This window comes from Octopus bimaculoides, chromosome 2 (assembly GCF_046866305.1).
Source record: "Octopus bimaculoides isolate indiv1 chromosome 2, ASM4686630v1, whole genome shotgun sequence".
Classification (NCBI taxonomy): domain Eukaryota; kingdom Metazoa; phylum Mollusca; class Cephalopoda; order Octopoda; family Octopodidae; genus Octopus; species Octopus bimaculoides.
Window position 1 is genome coordinate 69,314,503 of NC_142929.1, and position 25,804 is coordinate 69,340,306.

A 25,804-nucleotide genomic window follows, 5' to 3' on the forward strand; every position below is an offset into this window, starting at 1 on the left:
GCATTTTCTGTTTTTGAAATGTTAAAAAATTTCCATGATCTACAAGAAATATGTTATCTACTTTATTCAGAAGTTAAAAATATGTATTTATGCACATGGAATTTAGTAGAACTGCCATTATAAGTCTTTTTTTTTTTCTTCATCCCTCAGTTTCATATTTCACTCAAAGAAGCTCATTTGTTCTGTGAAGTTTCAAATGTGTTTATAATGATTTTTTGCTGCATTATTTGTTTTAAAGCTGAGAATTTTATCACCGTTTTGATATGAAAAATGTCATTTGATGTTTTGAGACAGTTTCACTTACAGTCCAGCTGACTGAAAAACTCTCTTTAATCCTTTAAAGGTCAAGTTTACTGTTTTGACATTCTATAATTTTTAATAGGTTATAATAAGTGCTATGTTTTAGCTTTAAATTCATTTTAACACAAGTTCTTTTAAAATTTTTATAGGTTGATATTCATCTTTTCAGTACTTAGTTTTCATTTTTTGCATCTAGGGATCTATTTGTGAACTCTCTTGCTGACCTTTGGGAGATTGCATTATATGATTACACGTATATTTCCTGGAAGTTATTCGTACACCTGTTACTTGTCATTGTCATGATTAATAATATTGATGGTGATTAATAATGATAAATGTCAAGTGATGTGTGAAATATGTCCTCAGCATGACATCATTATCATCATCATCATTATTTTACATTTGCTTTCCTAACTAGCATGGGTTAAAGGATCGTCACAGCTGGAGTTATCATGTAATTTGGGCATGCTGCTCAATTTGTCTGAGAAATCTCATCACATTTGCATTTAATTTTTGGCATAGTTTCTACAGCTGAATTCCCTTCCTAACACCAACCACTTTACTAAGTGTACTGGCTTCATTTTTCTGGTATCAGTATTAGAAAGGTGTTATGTTCTTGACAAGACTAAAAGGATCTCACAACCCCAAACACCTACTTGTTTGCCAGCCTCTTTACAAAGTGAGAGGCTTCAGTGAGACATAAATAATAGTGATGAGTGAGATGTATGATAAGGGGTAGAGTGATAGGAGTATTGCGAGTTAGGTATATATATACATATATATTTAAGGCAATGTGATTTTGGATATAGAATGATGACAGACCCGGAATGTGTGACCAGAAGAGATAGAGCAATGACAGAGGATTAGGATGTGTGGGAGAAAAGGAACAAGAGTATGATATCAGACAAAGTGAAACAGTGATGACTCATAAGTAGTACAGGCGAGGAGTATGAAGGTGGAGCGTAGTGGCCCAATATAACCACCTAGTGTGTCTTTGAGATGAGCTGCTGGGATTGAGTGATATGAGTTGCAACAAGGGGAGTGGAAAGTAGGTGGGTCCTGTACTAGTGAATGGTACAAAACAAAGGACTGGTGGTGCGCCAGGCTTGATGCAATAACATCATAAATTATACTAGAAGTAATATATAGCAAACAGAAGACAATCTCTATCATTCTTCATTCTGTTATTCTTTTCTTTTGCCATTACTTCATCTTAGATCTAATAACTTCATCTCCAAGTCTCTGCTGACTCATGGCATTTATTCACCATTGAATCAAATATAATGAAAGCATTTTACCTGTGAAAAAGATAATTTATTGTTTAGTTTTATTATCATAATAACAATTAGCTGTTTCTAGATATATATCATTTGAATTTGTTTACCTTGACTTGTCAGACTTGATTCATACAAATGTAGTAGTTTCTCAATACTTCCTTTTGCCCCACGAAAAGATTTAAACTCACCTCTGCAAGTCAACAAAACACTCATCAGTATAGAGTGCTCCTACTGTTTATATCTATGACATGCACATAACTTGGTACCTATTCAAAATTAAAGCATTAGATCATTAAGAATTATGATTGTGAAAGACAGTCTAACCTTTATGACCATCTGTAAACTGTTAATCCTGAAGGTTAACAATTTATACCTGGCCATATACTCTACTGGAACTATCTCATATTGGTCACTATGACTCTGTTATTGCACTGACTGGCACCTGTGCCAACGTCGTCTCCTTCATTGGACACGAAACTCAGCTTACAAAGACTTATTGGGGCAAGCGAATAGCGAAATCGGGATAGCACCTGTGCCCAGCATCACCTTTCTGGCACTTGTGCCCATGACATGTGTAAGGATTTTCGAGCGAGATCGTTGCCAGTGCCCCTGGACTGGCTCTTGTGCGGGTGGCACATAAAATACACCATTTTGAGCGTGGCCGTTGCCAGTACCGCCTGACTGGCCTTCGTAGGATTTTCGAGCGAGATCGTTGCCAGTGCCCCTGGACTGGCTCTTGTGCGGGTGGCACATAAAATACACAATTTAGAGCATGGCCGTTGCCAGTACCGCCTGACTGGCCTTCGTGTGGGTGACACGTAAAAGCACCCACTACATTCTCTGAGTGGTTGGCGTTAGGAAGGGTATCCAGCTGTAGAAACTCTGCCAAATCAGATTGGAGGCTGGTGTTACCATCCGGTTTCACCAGTCCTCAGTCAAATCGTCCAACCCATGCTAGCATGGAAAGCGGACGTTAAACGATGATGATGATGATGATGATTCTAGATGTGTGTAGGTATCTAACAGCAACATAAATATCTGTATTCAGATTTAGCCATCTGTAGCAGTCTTCCATCATCTTCATTTCATATCTGCTTCCCATGCTTGCATGAGTTGGAATTTTTTCAAGATCTGATAAATCAAAGAATCGTGTCTTGATCCAGTGTCAGAGTTTTGAGCTGTATGCCCTCCCTAGCTCCAACTATTTTACAAAGCTTACTGGGTGTTTTTTGCTTGGTACCAGCCCTAATGAATCACTTCTTAACTTCCAAGACTGAAGGGCCGTCTCCCTATTTCCAGTTGAGAGGGAGGCTATGAGATAGGCCAGTCACTTTAAGCAAGATGTTGAGAAGTATTGTGAAAAAACAAAATTTTTCATTCACATTGAATTAATATTTGGAGGTATTTAAAAAAATTTTTTACCATGCTAAAATTCTCAGATCTTTTAGTTTTTATTAAAATTTCTTTAAAAACCAAAAGAGATGGGAAAAGTCTTTTCCTTTTTTTTTTTTTTTTGTCTTTTTTACTGAATTTAAGTCCTTCTGATGTTGAAATAATAGTAATTTCCTGTAAAATACCAAAATACTCAAGAATTGTACAGCTTTGTAATTTGTGGATAATTGATGTATTATTGAGTGTTTAAAATTTATTTTATTTATCAATGCTAACAGCTAACAAATAAATATTTCTCAAAATTGATTTGAAGCAATGAGAAAGGATGAAAATATAAACTGCTGGCTTAGGGTTGGATTAATCTGTTGATTATTCACCGGAAATTACAATAATTGTATCTAAAATTCAACTATTAGACTCTCCAATAAATTTCTAACATATTTGATGGAATTAAATCAATACTTGCTCAATAAAAACTAATTTGTTCATGATACTCTTAGGTCTTTTTTTTTTTTTGTCGCTCTCCATAAATAGATAATAAAATATATTTGCCTGAGGCACCAAGTCAAAGATAGGACTTCAGTCATTTTACAAGATGCTTGTCATCCTCCTCCACAAGTACTCACTATAGTTTGTGAAACTGATAGATGCTTGCTTCAGTTAGTCTTGTCTAACATGTACTAGCATTGAAAAGCAAATCTTAAAATGATATATATATATATATATATATATATATATATATATATATATATATATCATGTTTATATATTATTAGGTCTGTTGTGAGACTAATTTATGATGGTAGGGTATGGGTTGAAGGAAATTTGGCTAGTAGGGAGTGTGTCTGCACAGAAATCTCATGTTATTGACTCGAAATAAACTTTGGTATTGTCATATGATCGGTTATAGTTGAAAATCTATGAAAGACGGTTGTCCAGTTGTGTCAATCTTGTTTGTATATCAGGAACTATAATTGTTTATTATGATTTTTTTTATTTAAGTGTGTGGTTTCTGAGAACTTTGGCTGCTGTTTTCAACACATTGAGTGACAGCTGAATTGTTATGTGTATTGTCAAAACCCTGACATATTTGATAGTAAAAATATTTTGTGTTAAGAAAAGTGGTTGCAAAAACTAGAATACATTTTTTATTTGTGTAAATATATAGGTTTCAGAAAAATATAATGTTTAGCCATTTGTGCATCATACTTAATGTTAATACATGATGATGAGTACAAATTTACTGTAGGAAATATATACCAATATAGAAAAACAGTGAATAAGCATTCACTGATGTTGCAAATAGCTGCCCAGATGAACAAAAATCCATAACGTGCAACAGAAGTAGTATTAGATTAAAATACTCATTTATATATCATGCATAACATTAATGCATTGTAATTGGCAAGAATGGATGAGGATAGCTGTGTGAAAAAGTGCCACACCCTAGCAGTTGAGGGAACCTGTGGAAGAGATAGACCCAGGAAGACCTGGGATGAGGTTGTGAAGCATGACCTTCGAATATTAGGCCTAACCGAGGCAATGACTTCTCACCGAGACCTTTGAAAATATGCTGTGCGTGAGAAGACCCAGCAAGCCAAGTGAGACCATAATCCAAGGCCTCTGCCAGGGGTGTAGCCAGCCCACTAATGCGTACCTTTCCTTCATTGGACACTAAACTCTGCTTGTGAAGACCTGTTGGGGCAAGTGAAATTGTAATTGAACTAAATTCGATGACTGGCACCCATGCCAACGTCTCCTTCATTGGACACTGAACTCGGCTTGTGAAGACCTGTTGGGGCAAGTGAAAGCGAAATCGTGATGGCACCTGTACCAGTGGAGCGCTAAGAACACTGTCTAAGCTTGATCGTTGCCAGAGCAGCTGTCTAGCTTCCGTGCCAGTGGCACGTAAATAGCTCCATTTGAGCGTGATCATTACCAGCGTCGCCTTCCCGGTACTTGTGCCGGTGGTACGTGAAAAGACATTCGAGCGAGGTCGTTGCCAGTGCCGCTGGACTGGCTCCTGTGCAGGTGGCACGTAAAATACACCATTTTGAGCGTGGCCATTGCCAGTACCGCCTGACTGGCCTTCGTACCGGTGGCACGTAAAAGTACCCATTACACTCTAAGAGTGGTTGGCGTTAGGAAGGGCATCCAGCTGTAGAAACTCTGCCAAATCAGATTGGAGCCTGGTGTAGCCATCTGGTTCACCAGTCCTCAGTCAAATCGTCCAACCCATGCTAGCATGGAAAGCGGACGTTAAACAATGATGATGATGATACACACTCATGGTCTGATCAATAAGTATCCAGACTGTTGCCATAGTAACAAGGCTAAATCATGCAGGCAGTGAAGTTGCTTGGTACAGATTGACCTTGATCTCTGCTGTACATGCACACTAAGTTTTAACATTCTAGCTCACTTCTGCTGTTTACAGCAGTACTTGGAAGGAAGGTATGTAGCATGTGATCATCGCATTAACCATAACAGAAAGTTGAGCAGAGAATCTGCATCAAATTTTGCCAAAAGCTTGATGACACCTGCTTAGAGGCTTATGCAAAGTTTTCAAAAAGTTTTCATCGTTCTCGACACAATCAAGGAGATCTTATGCAACTAAAACCCAAGTGTCTTTTTGGTCAGCTGAAAGCAGTTTTGGCACAAACTTGATAGACATGTGTCTCATACCCAAGTCTTCAGTGATAATGGACTGAACTGAAACAACTAATTTGCACATCCTCTGATAACTCATTGTTGGTGATTCAATGTTTGCCCCTCACAGCTGCACGCACATCTGCGATGTTTTTCTCAGGTCTGCTGGTTGTGGGTCTCCAAGAATGGTCGTCAGTATCGACATTTTTTCAGCCATCTTGGAAATATCTGAACCACGTGTACACTTGTGTGCAGCTCATACACTCATACACTTTCTTCAACTTTGCATAGGCCTCTGAGCAGGTGTTGCCATGACAACTTTCTCTTGCATGGTCAATGCGATAATCACACGCTACACACCTCCCTTCCAAGCACTGCTGTAAACAGTGGAAGTGAGTTAGAATGTTAAAACTTAGTGCGCATGCACAGCAGAGTTTAAGGCAAGCTTTTGTCAAGCGGCTTCACTCTGCATGCTTTAGCTTTATTACTATAGCAACAGTGTGGATATTCATTGATTAGACCTTGTACTTGAGTGAAAAGAAGAGTGTATGCTGCATGTATACAAACAACAATTCTACATGGTATTGAGATGTGTGCCCTGAATACAGAGGACATGAAAATGCTAGAGAGGAATGAGGCTAGTGTGCTCTGCTGGATGAGTAATGTAAGTGTACATATTTGATAGAGTGCTAGTAGATTGAGAAAGAAGGCATAAGGGGAATTAGATGCAGTGTGCAAGAGAGAAGACTATGCTGGTTTGGTCATGTGATGTGGATGGATGCTAACAGCTTCTAAAGAAGTGCTCATCTCTCGAAGTGGGTGGAACTCATGGAAGAGGGAAACTCAGGAAGACTTGAGATGAGGTACTGAAGGATGACCTCAGGGCACTGAACCTTTCAGATGAGATGACAAAGGGCTGAGATACCTGGTGCCTTGCTGTACTCAAGAAGACCTGTCCTCCACAGCAGAAGTGTTAAGGCCACTCCTGAAGAGGATTGGGCTGCAAGAGTCCTGTACCAGTGTACGTGAAAAGCACTAGTGTTGGTACCATGCAAAAGCGTTTTGTGCTGGTGTCATATTAAAAGCACCCAGCACATACTGTAAAATACTTAGCGTTAGGAAGGGCATCCAGCTATAAAAACCAAGCCAAATCAGACTGGAAACTAGTCTCTTCCTTGCCAACTCTGGTCAAACTATCTAACTCATGCCAACATTGAAAATGGATGTTAAAGGATGATGATGATGATAAAGCATAATCATTATAAGATTAAGGCAAAATTATTAGTGTATTGGGCGATATACTTTGTGTATTTACATGTGGGAAATTCCACAGAACGAAAAATAATTAAGAGCAGCTATTTAAGAAAGAAAGGATGATTTGCATTTTTATTGCATATAAATCGTATTGTTGCTTGTGCAATAAATGATAGAAAAATATACAATAACAATCCATACAATACTTAATATGCATATCATTCATTATTATTTGAGTCTATTGAAATTGTAAGATCAATATATAATTGCATACTCCTCATCATGTAATAACACTCCAGGTAGTAACAGAGGAATTCAAGACAGGCTGCCTCTAGGAGCTCCTCTACTCTGATGACCTCTAATAGCTTAGTCACTACCAGAACTAGAGAAGTTTCAGGAATGGAAGCAAGGCCTAGAATCGAAGAGCCCTAGAGTCAATCTAACAAAAACCAAAGTCTTAGTAAGTAGGAAATCCCTTCAGGTAGATGACCCTGCTCAATCTGTAGAAAAGGCATAGGTAGAATCTCCATAAGATGTACCCAGTGTAAGCTTTGGACACATAAGAGGTGCAGTAATATCAAAGGAAATTTAACTGGGAAGATAGTTTTTGTGTGTGGCAGATGTACAGGGGCAATAAACACCGATGTACAGAAAACAGATGCCTTCACATGCCAGGGGGAAAAAACTAGAAGTAGTTCATAGATTCTGTTACTTAGGTGACCAAGTCAGTAGCAGCGGTGGATTCTCTGAGAGCATAGCTGCTAGAATAAGAATAGTCTAGGCAAAGTTCAAAGAGTTCCTACTTCTGCTGGTAACAAAGGGCTTCTTGTTCAGAGTGAAAGGTAGACTGTATGATGCTTGTGTGCAAACAGCCATGCTACACAGCAGCGAAACATGGCCTTTGACTACAGAGGACATGTGTAGGCTCGAAAGGCCAGAAGCTGGTATGCTCCACTGGATGTGTAATGTCAGTGTGCATACACAACAGGGTGTAAGCACCCTGAGAGAAAAGTTGGACATAAGAAGCATCAGATGTGGTGTGCAAGAGAGACAACTGTGCTGGTATGGTCATGTGTTGCGTATGAAAGTGGACAGCTGTGTGAAGTGTCACACCTTAACAGTGGAGGGAACCTGTGGAAGAGGTAGACCCAGGAAGACATGGAATGAGGTGGTGAAGCACGACCTTCGAACATTAGGCTTCACAGAAGCAATGACTATTGATTGAGACCTTTGGCGATATGCCATGCTTGAGAAGACCCGGCAAGCCAAATGAGATCATAATTGTGGCCAGTGCCAGTGTTGCATAACTGGCTCATTTAAAAGTACCCTTCAATCGTCAGGTGATATGCTGTGCTTGAGAAAACCTGTTGAGTCAAGTGAAATTGTAGTCATGGCTGATGCCAATGCTGTTTGACTGACACACGTGCTGGTGGCATGTAAAAAGCACCATTTGAGCATGATCAATGCCAATGCCACCTGACTGGCCCCTGTGCTGGTGGCATGTACAAAGCATCCACTATACACTGGGAGTGGTTGGCATTAGGAAGGGCATCCAACCGTAGAAACCTTGCCAGATCAAATTGGAGTCTGGTGCAACCTCCTGGTTTGCCAGTCCTCAGTTAAACCATCCAACCCATGCCAGCATGGGAAGCAGATGTTAAACAATGATGATGACCTGATCATCATCATAATTGCTTTACACTATATACAATTAATGTACACAAAACAATATAGAGAATATACACAATGTTTCAATTCCATTGCAAAATTAAAAGAAAAATAATGTCCACAGCTATTTTGCTAAGTTATCTCACTTTCAGTCACAATATATGATTTTAAAATTTCTCTCTCCTATACTCTTTATATTTCTCTCCCCTCTCTTTCTCTCTCTAAAAAACTTTTTAACCATTTCTCTCTTTCTCTTCACCTCTCACTTCTATTAACCATGTGACAGTGTTGTTAATGGAAGTGACTATCTGTTATCTCACTCCCCCCCCTCTCTCTCTCTCTCTGTCATTCTCCTTCTCACTCACTACCCCTCCCCTGTCAAATAAACTAAACTTGTGAATGAATGAACAAGCAGAATTATAATATAGATTGACCTTGTCTTTTATTTTTCTGAGTCTGTTGAAATATGTACCAGTTGGATACTGGAGTTGACATGATTGTTCCCTGCCGCCAACATTTGTATTTTAAAAGGTGGGTGGATGGACAGAATCATTAGTGTTGAGAAAAATGCCTTGTTGGTTTAAGCTCATTGGGAGTGGTAATTGTCTTGTCCTAGCTCTCTGATGGACTCGTTCCCTTGGTCATAATCAATTTTGATGATTGAGGAAGAAGTGAAATGAAAGAGTGGCTGATAACAGCAACCATATCAAGACCAGAGGCCTACTGCTCAAGTAATACTGCTTGATGCATTACTTATAACATCATGGTAAAGTGAGAGAAAATTTACCTTGTTCTTGCTCTCAGAAACCCATGAGTGGAAGCTCTTTCCCCTCCAAACCAGGAATTCATTCATTCCTAAAACAAATCAGTTTTGCCAGAGATCAAATAGAACTGTGATACTGGCGACATACAAGCAATAAACTTTAGGTGTAAATAACATCAAGATTATCATCAGCGGAAGCAAAACTTTTTGAAGGATGTGTAATGTTCTTTGTTTTGTCTCATGCAAAGGATTTTAACAGGTATGTTTGGATGTACTAAATTCCAATATGAGAGGTGGTCGGAGGGTAGAGATGTGCAGTGTCTCAGCTCTACAATGGTTTCTCATTTATGTGTGAGTAAGTTGCCTGAAATGTTTCTTCCTGTACTTTTAAATAATATCTTGTTTTATTTATTGTGTGTTATTCATTTATCATACATTCTTATTTCATGAAATTTTTAATGTATCTATTATACAAAGTGGAAGTCATAGATGTCTTTATTTACATTTCTTGTGGGGTTAAAGTCAGTTATACTTCTACCTAAACGTTGGTGACATCACGTTAAAGTTAGACATTCATAATTTCCATTTTCAAGTTTTAATGTTAATTTTTTCATCGAAACTACGTACACTTGTATATTCTTCAGGTGGATACTGCATTGTTTTATTCTTGTTTTAGCCACTGTTCATTTGATGAGTTTATAATCATTATGTTTGTGCAGATGGAAAACCCATGTTACGGCAAGGAGAAACTGGAGATTGGATTGGTACTTTTGAAGGCCACAAGGGAGCGGTGTGGGGTGCTGCACTAAACAGAGAGGCTACCCGGGCTGCCACGGGAGCAGCTGACTTTACAGCGTATGTATTTATACACTTTTTACATTAAAATTTACCTACATATCAATGTATGTGTGTGTGTCATGTTTATGGTTGTGTGGATAGTGCGTTTGCTTCATAACCATGTGGTTCCAGGTTCTATCCTACTGCATGGTATTATGGGAAAGTATCTTCTACAATAGCTTTGGGACAACCAATGCATAAAAACTGTATGGAAGCTTGTGTATTTGTTTTATGTCTATTTTTTCATGCTCACATGAGTTATATGAACCTCATATTATTGAAGCTTGTTTACTAGCTGGTTACCCATCCTCTTGCTAACTAACTGTTTTTCAAGTATGTGTTGAGTGTGTGTGTGTGTGTGTGTGTGTAGTATGACTTGTTGAATGATACTTCATCAAAATGATTTTCGTTGGACCTGGAAACAACTTTTGATATAATATATTTGTAAATATATTATTTGTTAGAAAAATTTTATCAATGAAACAATTTTAAATACAGAATACTTTCTAATACAAAGTGAGTGCAGACAGCATATTTAATTGCATATACTATTTTTGGATGTTATTAGATATGGAATATTTAAAATTGTCATATAGCTTCAAGTTGGTATTCAGTTTTTGGCACTCATATTCCTGATAAATTCTTCAAATCTTCATGCAGCATCAGCTGGAGGCACAAATCAAGTGCATGAAATGATTTACTTGGAATTTTTTTTCCTTGTTCTTTTTCTGTCTTGCAAGTTAGTTAATTGGCTACCTCATTGGTGCCGATGACATGAGAAAAGCATCGAATATACTTTGTAAAATGGTTGGTGTCAGGAAGGGCACCGAGCCATAGGAAGTATGCCAAAGCTGACACTGAAGCTCTGTGCAGCTTTGGCTTGCTGGATCCTGTACCTATCCAACCCATGTTGTCATGGAAAATGGACATAAAATGATGAGTATATTCCAGATTTTCAGTGTACCTACTTTGTAGTAATAATATCTGAACTTTTACAATAACTATTCTGTCCAAAGTGGAAAAAAAAGCAACCTGCTGTATGGAAGTGATTTGAAATGCATTAAATACAGCCATTTCAAAATGAATTGTCACAGACCTGGATGAAACACCAATTCAGTGTTTACATTAATTGTAGGATTGTATCATAAGTTGCTTATATAATATAAGCTACTTGATTAGTATTGTAAATGTATGAATTCCCTTAATATGAATTAGAAAGTAGAAACTAAAAACTGTCAAGTATTGAATTGGGTTATCTACTTTTCCTGTTAGTCCCTTGTCCTAATAACAATAACTCACAACAATAAATTTATAACATCCTTCAAGAAGGCTCTCTTTTACCTTGTGAGCTACAAGACAACCCCACAAGTGCTGGTGCTGCAAAAAGGCATTCATTACACTCTATAAGAAGTTAGTAAATGAAATCAAGTATTGACAACTCGGGGTTTAAGAGGGCTCTTTAGTCTTGCTGGTGTCAAGGTAACCTTTATTGTGCTGGTGCCACAAAAAATGCATCCAGTACATTTTATAAAATAGTTGGTCTTAAGAAGGGCATTCACCTGTAGAAACAAAATCAAAATTGTGACATTGGAAATCAGATATGACCTTCTGGCTTGTTGAATCCTGTTGAACTGTCTGACCTATGCTGATATGGAAAATGGATGTAGAACAATTGTGATTATAATGTTCTATTTTCATTTTATGTTTGTAATTGGAGAATTCAGTAGTGTAGAGAACCAAAATTATATTCTGTAATTCAAGAACTTCCTTCTTCAAGTGGAAAGAGTTCTATCATATCTTAATATGACTTATTAAACAGCAATCTGTTTTAGATATTAAAATTAAATATCCCAATCTGTACCTGTTTTCTCCTTCAGCCTTTATACAACTAATTAAATTCAGTTTTTAATAATAATAATAATAATAATAATTTCAAATTTTGGAAGAAGGCCAGCAATTTTTGGGGAGGGGATAAGTTGATTACATTGATCCTCAGTATTCAACTGGTACTTATTTTATTGACTCTGGAAGGATGAAAGTCAAAGTTGACCATGTCAGAATTTGAACTGAGAACGTAACGACAGATGAAATGCTGTTAAGCATTTTGCCCAGCACAATAACGATTGTGTCAGCTCATCGCCTAATAATAATGATGTAGGATTTCTTCATAATGACTGACCATACTTTTGAAGCAAAGAAATCAGATATTATAGAGGACAAAAAGGAGAAAAAAAAAAAGGTGTAATATCATATGATAGTAGAATAGATATAGAAATTGAGAAATATCAGGATCTAATCAGAGATTGTGAAAGATTAAGATGATGAATATTCCTGTGGTAGTTGGTGCATTTGGCACAACACTTTAACTGCTACTTTGGAGATTAAAGGATATTAGAAGTGAAATTTACATTGTTGACTTGCAGAAAAGTGACATTCTGTGTTCTACAAGAATCCTAAGAATGATTCTTGAGATTTGAAGGAAGTTATAGCCAGACCTCAAGATATCATCTAATTAAATTAACTTTAACAATAATAATCCTTTCTACTATAGGCAGAAGGCCTGAGATTTTGGGGGTGGGGTTAGTTGATTACATTGACCTCAGTACATGACTGGTACTTATTTCATCAATGTTGAAAGGATGAAAGGCATAGTCAACCTCAGCAGGTCTTGAACTTAGAACATAAAGCTGAACAAAATTCCACTAAGCATTTTGTCTGGTGTTCTAACAATTCTGCCAGCTTGATGCCTTATAATAATAATAATAATAATAATAATAATAATAATAATAATAATAATAATAATAATAATAATAATAATAATAATAATAATCTCTATATATAAAAGTGAAATGGCTGAAAGTTGTATGCTTGTGTGTCTCATTTAGTAGTTATGCAGGGTTCAATGGCAGTAGGCGTGCTTGGATTGCGGCAAAAATTTACAGAGACATGTAAAATGAGGCGAGGAAGCGACTGAACTAGGTTAGAAATCTCCATCTCAAAAGCTGTGGTTACTAGGACAACAAAACCCAGACTTTGACAAGTGTTTGTCATTTCTCTCTTTTGGATATCACCCTGTCTTCCTCAATTTCTCTCTTTCCTCCCTTCCCTCCACTCTCTTTCCCTCTCCACCTTCGCTGTTTTTCTGTCACTCTTTCTCCCACTGCCTCTCTCTGTGTACGTTTGTCTGTATCTATAGAGAGAAAGTGTTGACAGCCCCAAAAGTTTAAATATTCTCGCCACAGGTCTTTTACAATGGTGAATTATTATTGCTCACCACCACCACCACCACCACACAATCCTCCTGCCACAGGTCTTTTAGAATGGTGAATTATTATCGCCCACCACCACCACCGCACAATCATGATAACAGATATTATTAATCAGATATCTATTGTGCTAATATTTTTTCTATATCTGTGTGTGTGTGTGTGTGTCTCTATTCTAGACGCCTAGTTTAGAATAGAGACAGCTGATGAAGGAAAAAGTTCCATAAGTGGCTCGTCTGTTTTCCTATGTGTTCGTTATGTTGTCTGTAAACAAAGTCCGTTTTTGTGCTTTTGTTCCTGTTCCTTTTCCTGACGTCCTGTATCCGGATATGCATCTATATATACATGTAGATGTAGGTATGTACATATATGTATATATACATGCATATGCTCATATATCGTTTGTATTATATATATATATAATTCATTTATATATAATTTACATATATATAATGTGTGTATATATATATATATATATATATATATATATATATATATATATATATATATAATGTGTGCATATGTGGTTGGATTGAGCTGAAAATATGCACACCTATGTCTAAAGTGCTGGCGAGTTTGCATGGCAACTTTGAGTTTGCTCAATTGAATGACGTGGCCTCTAGGGCAAAATGCCTCATCTTTTAAAATGTGGCCCAAGTAGACCTGAATGAAATCAAGTTATAATACCGAAACAAATAAAACAATAATAGACTATTTTAATCCCAAGCAAGGCCAGGTTTCTCTGCTAGTAATAATAATGATATTAATAACAACCTAATGTTGCAGTTGTCTTAGATAATATTAGGAATGATCCAGAACATTAAAGTGAAAAACAAGTTTCCTGGCTTTTTGAATTCTACCAAACAAGAGATTGCAATATTGTAATTAACTTATCTCTAGTACCCAAAGAATTTTACAAGAAATAAGTAAACAAAATTATATCAAAATAGATGCGCATATATTTTCATGCATTCACATCACTTTTTGCAAAATGTCATTCATATACAAAGGAATAATTTTAAATCAAAGATCTTTGTTTTTATTGCCTATATTTTTATGTTTGTGTTTTTAAGATATATAAGAAAGTGTTTATGTATGTGTCAGCTTTGGTGTGATATGATCCCCTGTTTTGGGAAGAGGCTTGTAAACCAAGATATTGTCTCCTCTCTTTACAGTTCTGAGACACACAAGTATACAGAAGTTCATTCATTTATTTTATTTCTGTTTTTTCTGTTAGCCTAGGTTGAACAGCTACATATTACTGAAGTATCATTTTATAGCCATGTTGCCCAGTTGTAGAACATTGCCTCAGTGATAGATATTCATCCAACGTGTGACAGCATGGTAAAACAAGCTTATGTTTGTGTGTGTGAGTCTATATGTGTATCTGACCACTATCTAGCTGACTGCCTGTCTGTCTGTTTATCTATTTATCAGTTGATTGTTATATATTTTAAGTATAAATGAAATACTTTTACATTAACTAACGGATAGTATTTTTGTTTTTCTTTTTATCTTCAGGAAAATCTGGGATGCTGTTAGTGGAGATGAACTACACACATTCTCCCATAAACATATCGTTAAGTCAGTAGATTTTTCTCGTGACAGCAAACTGCTGCTTACTGCTAGTCAAGAAAAAAAGCTAAAAATATTTGATTTGGAAAAGCATGAAGCAGGTTTGTATGGAAACTTATGTTTTATTAAGTATTAAAACTAATGACTGAATTAGTAAAACTAAACATTAAGTTGCCACCATTATCATCATAATAGTTCTCATGGACTTCACTTCTATTACAGTTGTTTTGGGGATTCCATGTTCTTCCTTCTCCTACTGCTTGGTGATGAGGTTTGCTTCCTTTACCAGGTTTCTAGTTATAGCTACATGTATGTTACCAGGTTTGTAGTTATAGCTACATGTATATACACCATATGTATCTTTCCAAGATATATATGGTGTATTTATTAATGATATAAATATTTGAAAAAGAGACTTTAAGTAATGCAGATGAAAATTTAGGTAAACCAGATACAAAAGCGAAGTAGAATCACCTTAAATATTTTATATGAATTCTTGTGTTGAAACAAATTTTATTGTGTCTAGGGAGAGTCATTATACCAATATCATCAACACAGGCACAGGTTCAATTCTACTCCTTTATTAATAGTCAGTAGGTTAAATATCCAACTAACTAATCAATTGCTTGTTTAACTTTGGTCAAACAGTAAGCCATTTGTTTGTTTGCTTTTATTTGATTTTTTTTTTGTCAAAGCTCTTTTGTTGCTATTTGCAACTTTTTCAATGACTTTTCTCTTAGTTTGTTACAGAGACCACGTTTTGTCTGTCTGAGATCTTGTGTGCTTGCATATGTATGTACGCATGTATGTATTCTTCTACATGTGTGTATTCCTATGTCTGTGTACGTGCTTGTGTGTGTACTTCTGCTTCTGTGTGCTTGCATGCGCATGTGAGTTTGTGTTTTTACACCTGTTGTATATGTATGTGCCTATATATGTTTGTGTGCGTATGCGTGATATGTGTGTGTGTGCATATATGTGGTGTGTGTGTCTGCATGTGTGTGTGCCCATGTGCTTTATGTATGCTTCAGTGTGTGTATGGTTATGTGTTTCTGTCTCCTTGCATGTGTGTGTGTATGTGCATATCTACCTACCTACCAATCTATTTACTTGCCTATCTCCCCACCTATCTACCAACCTACATAATTAACTAAGTAACTAACCACTTGACACCTATCTACTTACCTATCTACCTATTTACCTATTCGACTGCCAACTTACAAACGTACCTATGTATGCACACTGCATGAGTGGTATCTGTGGCATTGAGGTATCTCTATCTCTTACATTTATTTCCTATTTAGTATTGGTAATGTTTCATTTATGAGGATGTCCTATTGTATTTGTCTAAGTAGTGGGTCTTTTGGGTGTTTGGACAAAATGTAGGTGTCTTCCCCATTCAGACCATGGTTGTCTAGGTAATTACTGTCTTGAGTTAGTTTTAGGAGGACGCCCAGTTCCCTTGTGTTAACTGCGTGGAACTCTACTGCACTCTCACAGATAATTACAATGCATTTTTCCTCAACGAAGTCTATGTCAATAGACAGTTTGAAACCACATCCATACTGCCTACTACACAACTTGTGAGGTCGTTGGAGTGGTTACAGTTACTAATCCTATTAGTTAGTTGGATATTTAGCCAATTGACTTATAATAAAGGAGTGGAATTGAACCAGTGCATGTGTTAATAATATTGGCATAGTGACTTTCCCTAGACACAATAAAATTTAAGGCGATATCAATAGATAAAAAGAAAGACAGAATTGTTTCAAGCATCTATTATACTTAGGGAAAGATTCCCCTTTTCAAATGTAAGAAAGTAATTCAAATGTTTGGAGAAAAAGTGTTATCAACAGGACATTCTGGGATGTTCTTATTTGTTGCTGTTCGTGTATAAATTCTGTATATGTATGGTGAATCTAGAGTTCTCAGTTTATTTGTTAGACAACTGTCCTCCAAACCATTAGCAGTTGTAGTTTGTAAGTGAAGGAATATGTTTTTGTGCTAGTAAGAATTACCATCATTTGTCACAGGTCAGTCATATTTACTGCAATAAAACTATAGCATTCAGGCAAATCAAAATTAGTTTCATTCATTTTATTTTTAATGTGTGCATTGGTTAAATAGTTTTGCAGTATATCTTTCTATGAATACCAATCCAATGCTTATGTCTTCACATGTACTCCATCTCACTCATACATTAATTCATGCATTTTCTCACTCAGTTCATCTTCTGTTCCTTACATTATTTAATATAATTATTAAGGAAGATGTCACTTTTGTAGATATTTGCCAATGTTTTGATGTTCATTTGTTAACTTAGTTCATTTGTATCTAGTCTTGCAAGTTTATTCAGTTCATTCATCAAGCTGTATTCAATTGGCTTCTCTCCAGTCACTGCAAATACTTCTTATTGCATATTTCACTGCCATATGTTTGTAATACAACTAAAGTAGTTGGAATTTATTTGAACTGATTTGTTTATAAATTGAAAAATAAGATTGCTGGGTATTTCATTTTTGTATTTGGTTTGCAAGATTCTTTATGTGAATTTGTGTGTTGAAGCATATTTTATCGTCTGGAGAGAGTCATTCTGTTTTAATGCCTTAGTAATTAACACACTCTGTGGTTCGATTTCTACTCATTTACTTTTTTTTTTCCTAAAATTTTCGTTGCTTCTTGTAATTTCTTCAATAGTCATTGAGTAAGGAAAGAAAGAAAGTTTGAATTTGTAAAATAATGTAGCTAAAGCCAGTAAGTTTTACACCCTTGATTTATTACTTCACTGTATATTTTATATTGAAAGAGTCTTTCTAGTTAAATAACGATAAATTTTCTCGGTTGTTTTTTGAGTTGTTCATAATATATAATTGTAAAAGAGCCTTCATTGTAAATCTGTTCAGTGTGTTTTCATTGCTACTTTTAACAATGCTCTAGGCACTTCATTCTTTTCGAACATTTCCATTAAATTTCTTTTAATGAGACAGTTTTAACTCTTCATTCTCATAGAAGTAAGTTACTAATTATTCTTCCATGCAATGTTTTTATTTCAGAACCCAAGGTATTTGCTGGTCACAAAGACACGCTTAAATGTGCTATCTTCACTAAAGATGCACAGCAAATAATTAGTGCATCAGATGATAAAACAGTTCGGTTTGTATTATTTTCTATTTTTAAATTGTTTGCCTCTTATTAAGATTATTTCTGTTAGCTTTTCTTGTCTATGTATTAACATTTTTATCATTTTTTTTTTCATTTGGTGGCTTTTTTACAGACTTTTTTTACAATTACCTTTAACTCCAGAATTAGTACACCTGTCCTCATTATCAGTGAGTCATTCATCACTGATCCAGGATAACATGGTATAGTAATTGTGAACCATTTTATGCTTATCTAATAACATGGGCTGGTGATCAGTTGCATATTCTGCTTGGACTGCAAAAGTACCCCCCAGCATCTACAGTGTTCAGTACAACTTGTTGATTCATTTAACACTGTTCATTGGAACCAAACACACTTGATAATCAAGGATAGATATACTAGTTAAATTCATTTAAATTAGCAAATAAGTCTGTGATGAGGTGGGGTTATCCACCAGGTTAGTTATAGTGGTATAATTAGAATAATTAAAGTTTAAGAGAGAACCAAGAAGCCTGAGCTGCTTTGGATCATGGGAAGTTGTGTGACACCTGATGGCTTCATTATCAGTTAATGCCTGCTTTCCATGCTGGCCAAAGGTTTCTAATGATATAAATGAAGAAAAATACTTTTAACCAGGAATTGCTGTTCCAGCATGGCCCCAGCCTTCATATGGCTGAAATAGAGGTATTATTCTGACTTCATAGTAGTCTGTCACAAGCCTCGTGACTCATGAGGCTAGAGCATAACTTGGTTCCCATGGCATATGAATGACATAGATTACAACGCACCCCGCTGTCGGTCCATCACAGCATTATGTTTCCAACTATTGCTGGTACCCATTTACAGCTGAGTGAACTGGAGCAATGTGAAATAAAATGTTTTGCTCAAGAACATAATGCAGTTTGGGAAGTCATACCATGATCTTAAGATTCAAAGTAAACACCTTACCTACTAGGCTATGTGCCTTCACTTCATAATATATTGGCTAGTATTAAGTTAAGTATATGGCAATAACAAGTTTCCTTCAATATTTCCCACCAAAAGTTTTTTTTTTATAGAAACCTCTAATATTTTTTAGTGTAGAAAATAAATGCAAAAAAAAAAAATAATAATTGCAACTTGTTTTAGTATTTTAATTCAAATCTAAGGTTATTTTAGGCAAAAATATCCTTCTGTTTGTTTTTACAATTTTAAATTCTGTTTCAGTGTCTGGGATGTGAATAATGAAAATGAAATAAAGCAATTGGAGTTTGCAAATCCTCCCAACGGCTTAGAACTCTCTAGGGATGGCTCTGTTTTAGTAGTCACCAGTGGATGTGTTACAAGTTTCTGGGATACTGGATCGTGAGTTGGCTCTTATTGAAATTTTTTTTGTCTTTTTATTATAGTGATTTTACAGGTGAAGACATAGATTAAGAGTAGCTTATTTAGTAAAGGGCCTTTTCAGCACACTAACATAAGTTTAAAATTTGATTTTCAAAATTTATCAACTCTATTATTTATATTGGTTGATACAGGCACAGCTGCGATTATAGATGTAGGAATGGCTGAGTGGTCGAGAAGCTTGCTTCTCACACTTGTAATGCATAGTACACACTTGTAATACATAGTACACACTTGTAATGCATAGTACACACTTGTAATGTATAGTACACACTTGTAATACATAGTACACACTTGTAATGCATATGGTGGTATGATGGATGACAGTTGGGTAAAGAAGTACTCAGAAATTCAGGTGGAAGGTGGAGGGGAACCTATTGAGAAAGGTTAGGAAGACATGGGAAAATGTGACTAAGGCTGATCTGAAGAGGCTGAATCTCAGAAAGGAGATGGTAAAGGACTGTAACAAGTGGTGAGATATGCTGGAGACAATTTATCCAAACCATCTAAGCATGGAATAAGATATAAAAATGATGACAATGTTGATGACTATTTTATTTTTCTCCTCCCTCACTTCTCTCTCCTGCTGAGGTAACCACATATCCCTCTACATGTTTCTGCTCCTCTATCAAACTTTAACCTCTCTTCACATGGCATAAAGCTACCTCCCTCAATACTAGTCACCTACTGCTCAGTTGCAAGGTGGTCTTGTCTTGCAAGTTACTTGGTTGACCTCACTAGTGCTAGTGCCATCTCAAAAGCACTCAGTACACTCTTTAAAGTGGTTGGCATTAGGAAGAACATCCATCCATTGTAAGTGTGCCAAAGCAGACATTGGAGCTTGGCACAGTCCTCTGGTTTATCAGCTCCTATTAAATTGTTTAACCCATGCCAGCATGAAAAACAAATGTTAAAATGATAGTGATGATGATGAAAGAATTTATTTCATTTCAACATTAGTTATACGTTAAACAAATTTAAGAAAAATATTATTACTGTGAAAGAAAATAGTGTTTAGGATTACCCTATGAATCTATCACCTTATATTGTGTTGGTGTGTTGCTGATAAGCATCATTAATGAACAAATTATTGTACATTTAGAAGAAATATTCACTTTTCCATTCCTGTTTATTGTATATGTATATTTCCCTTTCCATTGTTTGCTCATGAAATTTTATTTTTTTGACAATTTATATATGGATTTATTCATTTTTAGATTTGAGAAAATAAAAGAATTTGAGGCTCCAACACAGTTGTATTCTGCTTCACTCCATCACCAAAAAGATGTGTTTGTGTGTGGTGGTGAAGATTTTAAAATGTACAAGTATGATTATGAGTCCGGAGCAGAAATTGGTGAGTGTCATTTCTAACCTATAAAAAATATTCTCTAAATGTGTCGAGCGTTTTATCTAAATTTGGGAACAAATAGGTTGCTAAATTGAAAGCCATTCTCCTTTAGTTATTGAATGCAGAAACAGCATTCAATCTTTTTGTAAGAAAATTTCACTGAAATACACTGCCTTTATTTCAATAAATTTTGAAAATAATGAACAATTTAGTAAAATAACTGGTGTTGAGAACATAAATAAAAATGAAGTCTTGATGGAAGATTTTAATTTAAGTCACTTTAAAGCAGGAAGTTTATGTCATAGAACCAAAGGTGATTTCAAGTGGGTTAGTATCAAAAGGGTTAAATATTTTCTTATCTAACCTGGTAGTGTTCTGCAAGATTATAGATTTGTTGTTGCTGGCTTATAGTTTCCTTTTTAAATATTTGGATAAATTGAGTTTGACATTTTTACAGACCAAGGAAATTGGTGTAGTTGGGAGAAAACTACAGTTTCTGGTATCTTGTTTGATTTTCATTATTTCAAGGTATAAATCTACCTGAGTTGATTTTTGCTTTCTTCTTTAACTTGTTTCAATGAAACAAATACCAGTCATATAATGAAGTTGATTTAATTGATTTTACTTTCTCTATTGCATAAATATCTTAACCAAATTAAAAGAAATTGTATTTAAGATTTTGATTTAGTGTAACCCTAACCCCTTTCTTGTGTGAAGGCAGATCAAATTTTAACATCTTAATTCTGTGTTGAAATGGGTTCAGTAAATTTGCAGTAGCTTTGCATGCATCTCATCTGAATTTCTTGCCAGCTTTTGCCTTCATGTATTTATTATCCCAAGTTTTTAATCTATCTCTAGACCGTGCTATTGTACATACACCAAAACTTAAGATGAAGTCTCTGTAAAGTTTGGTTCTTTGTATCAAGCTTGTCATATTTCCTCTCCAAAAAATTATAATCTTCATTTTTATATGTCTCTTATTCATTCTTGTATAGAATACTGAATATTGTTGTCATATTTGGGTTAGAACTTCTGTTGGTATTCTGTCTCTCTTTTCTGAATTCAAAAGTGAGTTTCTAACACTGTTGGTCTTATTTTGGCAGCTAAATTTCATCTCTCTTGTTGCTGGGAAATTGCTGTTTTATTCTATAAATACTTCTACATTTGTTGTTTTGCTAAATTTTCTTTCTTGTTCTTTCTTACAGTTACTAATCAAATGACTTATCTTTCTATGAATTCTCATCCTTTCACTGTGGTTGTATACCACCCTTCTTATAAGTAGTGTTTCTAATCTTGTGTCTTTTCTAAAAAAAAAAAAAATTCAATTAAAAATATAATTCAGCCAGAAAGAAACAAAACAAAAAAACATTAAAGTTTACTGATGAGATGGCACAGGATAAGATAGTCATCCTAGTAACATAATTAGAAAGAAGAGGAAGAAGTTGAGCTGTGTTTTCTCCCTAACTCTTTCTCAACAGATATATAACTGATTTTAGTAACTGCAACATTATGTAAAAATAAAAGCTGTTATGATAAGATGCAAAATGAAGTCAATCATATACTTATTTCTTAGCTAGTTCAATCTACCAGTTATCTTTCATTGTTTTCTTGCAACAGTCATCCCTTGACACAATCGCAAACATTTTAGAAAAGCCAATTTTTTACATCACTAGCCTATAGCTTCAGGCTACTACACTACTTACAAAAAATAAAATTAAAGATACATGGTGGCTTCCCACAACTACTAATGGCAACAGAAAAGCTTTTGATTCTATTTCATGCTATGCATTTACAAAAAAAAAAAAAAAAAAAAAGAAGCTCAACACCTTAGGAAACAACTTAAAACACTGGCTAGTAAATGTAGTGTATAAAAGGGCTTTTTCAGAATTTGAAATTTCCTGAATGGAGTACCATTGGGATCTGTCCTCTCACTGTCTCTTTTCAACATGGACTTACATGACCTTCCAGCACTGTAATTCTAAGCATGGCTGGAGGACTACTATTATACCACATCGATTCACATAAAAAATTTAGGTCCAAAATCAGTGGATGTAAAATATCTATTCACTAGTCCCAACTTGCGTTGGGATGCACAGTACTGATAATGAGTGCAGAACAACAGCTGTTGCATTTTTATTGGGTCCCCTTCTGTTGTGACCACCCACCAAAATCTGCAGGTGTAGAGAAATATACTGGACAGTGGAGAGAGTGCAACACATCTTCATTACTGCAGCATACTCCATACAATTTATTACTGCATGGTATATTTATAAAACAGATTTATGGGTCACTCCAAGTTTAACTGAGTGTTTGTATGCCATAGGGTTGCTCAATCAGAACTGGTTTTTGTTTTACTCATTACCAGAAAATGAATATAAATAATAAAAATTTTCACGTATTAGACACATTTAACTAAGGGCATTTGAGATGACCAGTTACAAGGGAGTGATGAATATGAGTTGGATGGCCTCTAGGATGAATGATTTAGTTCTAGAAGAGGTGGGAACAGAATAAAAGTGGTTAACTATGGTCAGGCAGTGAGGATTGTAATATTTTTGCCACATTATCAGACCTCAGGATCTTTGTACCTACATCCTCATAGGTTGGGAAGATGAAGTGATGACATGAAGACTGGGTACAGGAGACTAGTCATGTGTATGACTGCAACACAAGTTTGAGACAAGGAGTGGTGGTTGCGTCTGAGATCCCAACACTCAGCCATGAGGATGGTTGTATTTGTTCGTTCATTATCTAATTATAAAATAATTAAAAACACTGACTCTCTGTCATCACAATTTCAGTATTCTATTGTTCATGTTGCTATCCATCTTTTTTTTTTTGACAATGTAGTTTTATTTATTGTATTTTTTCTTTATTCTTTTGCAGAGTCCTTCAAGGGTCATTTTGGCCCTGTACATTGTGTCCGGTTTTCTCCTGATGGGGAGCTTTATGCCAGTGGTAGTGAAGATGGTACTTTACGCCTGTGGCAAACAACTGTAGGCAAGACATATGGTCTTTGGAAGTGTGTCTTGGCAGATGAGACTAGCACACCAACTACAGATACAGTGCCACAGTCTGCGCCGCAACAAGCAGTCAAAGCTGAGGCTTAGTCTGTTTGTTGCTCCCTCTTCACTCTGACAGCTCCAACTTTCTCTCCTTAAATTTCTTCCCAATTCCCGACATTTAATTCCTTCCTCCTTTGCAAGCGATTTCTTCATCAATGCTTTTACTGTTGGTCCTCCTAATATTACACTTTAATTCAAAATAATCAAATTGATAGAAGATCCTCTCTGATATTTTTTTTTTTTTTTAATGTGGTATCATAATTACATGCGTACACACACATAGACACTCATATAAAAAAAACAAAAAACAAACAAACAACAGCTATTACAATTAAAGGAAACTGTTCTATACTTTCACTTTTAGTTTTCTCTGCTGTGAGAAAGTAGTGTTATATCATGTCTGAGAAAGCAAGAACTGGTCTCATTAATTTGGCTATTGCCCACCTGAAACTAGTTGTCCATTTTGTTGACCAGTCTCATTATGAACACTGCTGTGAAAGGGGATCACTCATTATTTCAGACAGCTGCTTCTTCATGAAGCAATGAATATAATATTTAAATATATATATAAAAAAAAAAAATACTTCTGGAAAAATATCCCATGGAACCTTAAAAAAAAAAAAGGTCACTAACTCTTTAATAAAAGCAACCATATCCAAAAACTAAAAAAAAAAGAAGATCCACAAATGTAAGAAAAAAAAGAAATGAAAATAAATTTTAAAAAAATACAATAAAAAATGTTCTGGAAAAAAATATCTCAGACCAATCTTTTGTCTCTCATTACAACATTTTTCTTACTATCTCTTAGCTATTAAAATATTGAAATTTAGCTAAGAGGGGATTGTTTATTAATTCAGTATCATGCTACTCCATTAAGATGAATTTTTAAAAACTTCTTGTATTCTGAAGTCAACACAATTATCTATAACCTATCTAAACGTACTTAGTCAAATGAATTCATTAAAACATCGGGGGTGCTGAAAAGTTCCTGGCTTTAGTAAAAGAAAATACAGGAGGATCAGTTAATTATGATTTTATTCAATGTATTCTCAGAGTTATTGCAGCTGTCATTCAGTTTTTTTTAAGCCCTGTAAAAGAATTTGGAAGATTGGACCTCCAACCAGGCCTTTCATGATACCCTTAAAGGCAGGAACTTTTCAGTACCCTGTCATATATATATATGTGTGTGTGTGTGTGTGTATATATATATATATATATATATATATATATATATATATATAGATAGATATATATATGAATGGCTGTATGGTTGAGAAGTTGGTTTTGAGTTCAGTTCGGTGAGGCATCTTGAGCAAGTGTATTCTGCTATACTCCCAAGCCAAATTAAATCTTATGAGTGGATTTGATGCATAGAAACTGAAAAGAAACCTGCTGAATATATAATATATATGTGCATATGTTTTTTTTTTTTTTTTTTTACATCTATATTCACTTGAAAGAAGTTGAGTGTTAATGTTGGCACTTCTTGCTTTGTATCTTCAAAGGCATCGGCATAAGAGATTCCTTACTGGAAAACGTAAGGGTTAGTATCAAGAAAGGCATCCAGTTGCAAAATGATACCTCAATATCATATTTGTCTGACCATGCTAGCATGGAAAAATGGACATAAAACAAATGAATAAATATATTGAAAATAGAATGAATGCTGAAAGTTGATTGAATGTGAAGAAAGGTATTAAAGACGTCAGTAAAAGATCTTTGTGAAAAAAAACAAACCCAAACAACCTGGCTATTAGAGCCACTCAACTCCAACTAGAATGATTCTTAATTTTGTTTTTACATTCATTTTAGTTTTATTCTAAATTACCCTTTTGAAACTGTGAGAATGTTAGAGCAGGTATGATAGGGTTCGACCATATCTCTGGG

At 35.4% G+C, this 25,804-nt stretch overlaps 1 protein-coding gene across 1 annotated transcript in view; it reads left to right on the forward strand.

Moving 5' to 3' along the window:
- Positions 1–24,679, forward strand: part of LOC106879517 (serine-threonine kinase receptor-associated protein) — a 30,783-nt gene extending 6,104 nt beyond the window's left edge. The window contains exons 2-7 of the mRNA XM_014929140.3: positions 10,022–10,157; positions 14,927–15,081; positions 18,034–18,133; positions 19,328–19,465; positions 20,722–20,858; positions 23,739–24,679. Of these exons, the coding sequence (XP_014784626.1) occupies positions 10,022–10,157; positions 14,927–15,081; positions 18,034–18,133; positions 19,328–19,465; positions 20,722–20,858; positions 23,739–23,962 (890 nt within the window). The 3' untranslated portion in view covers positions 23,963–24,679. The remainder of the gene's footprint in view (positions 1–10,021; positions 10,158–14,926; positions 15,082–18,033; positions 18,134–19,327; positions 19,466–20,721; positions 20,859–23,738) is intronic.
- Positions 24,680–25,804: the final 1,125 nt, after the last annotated feature.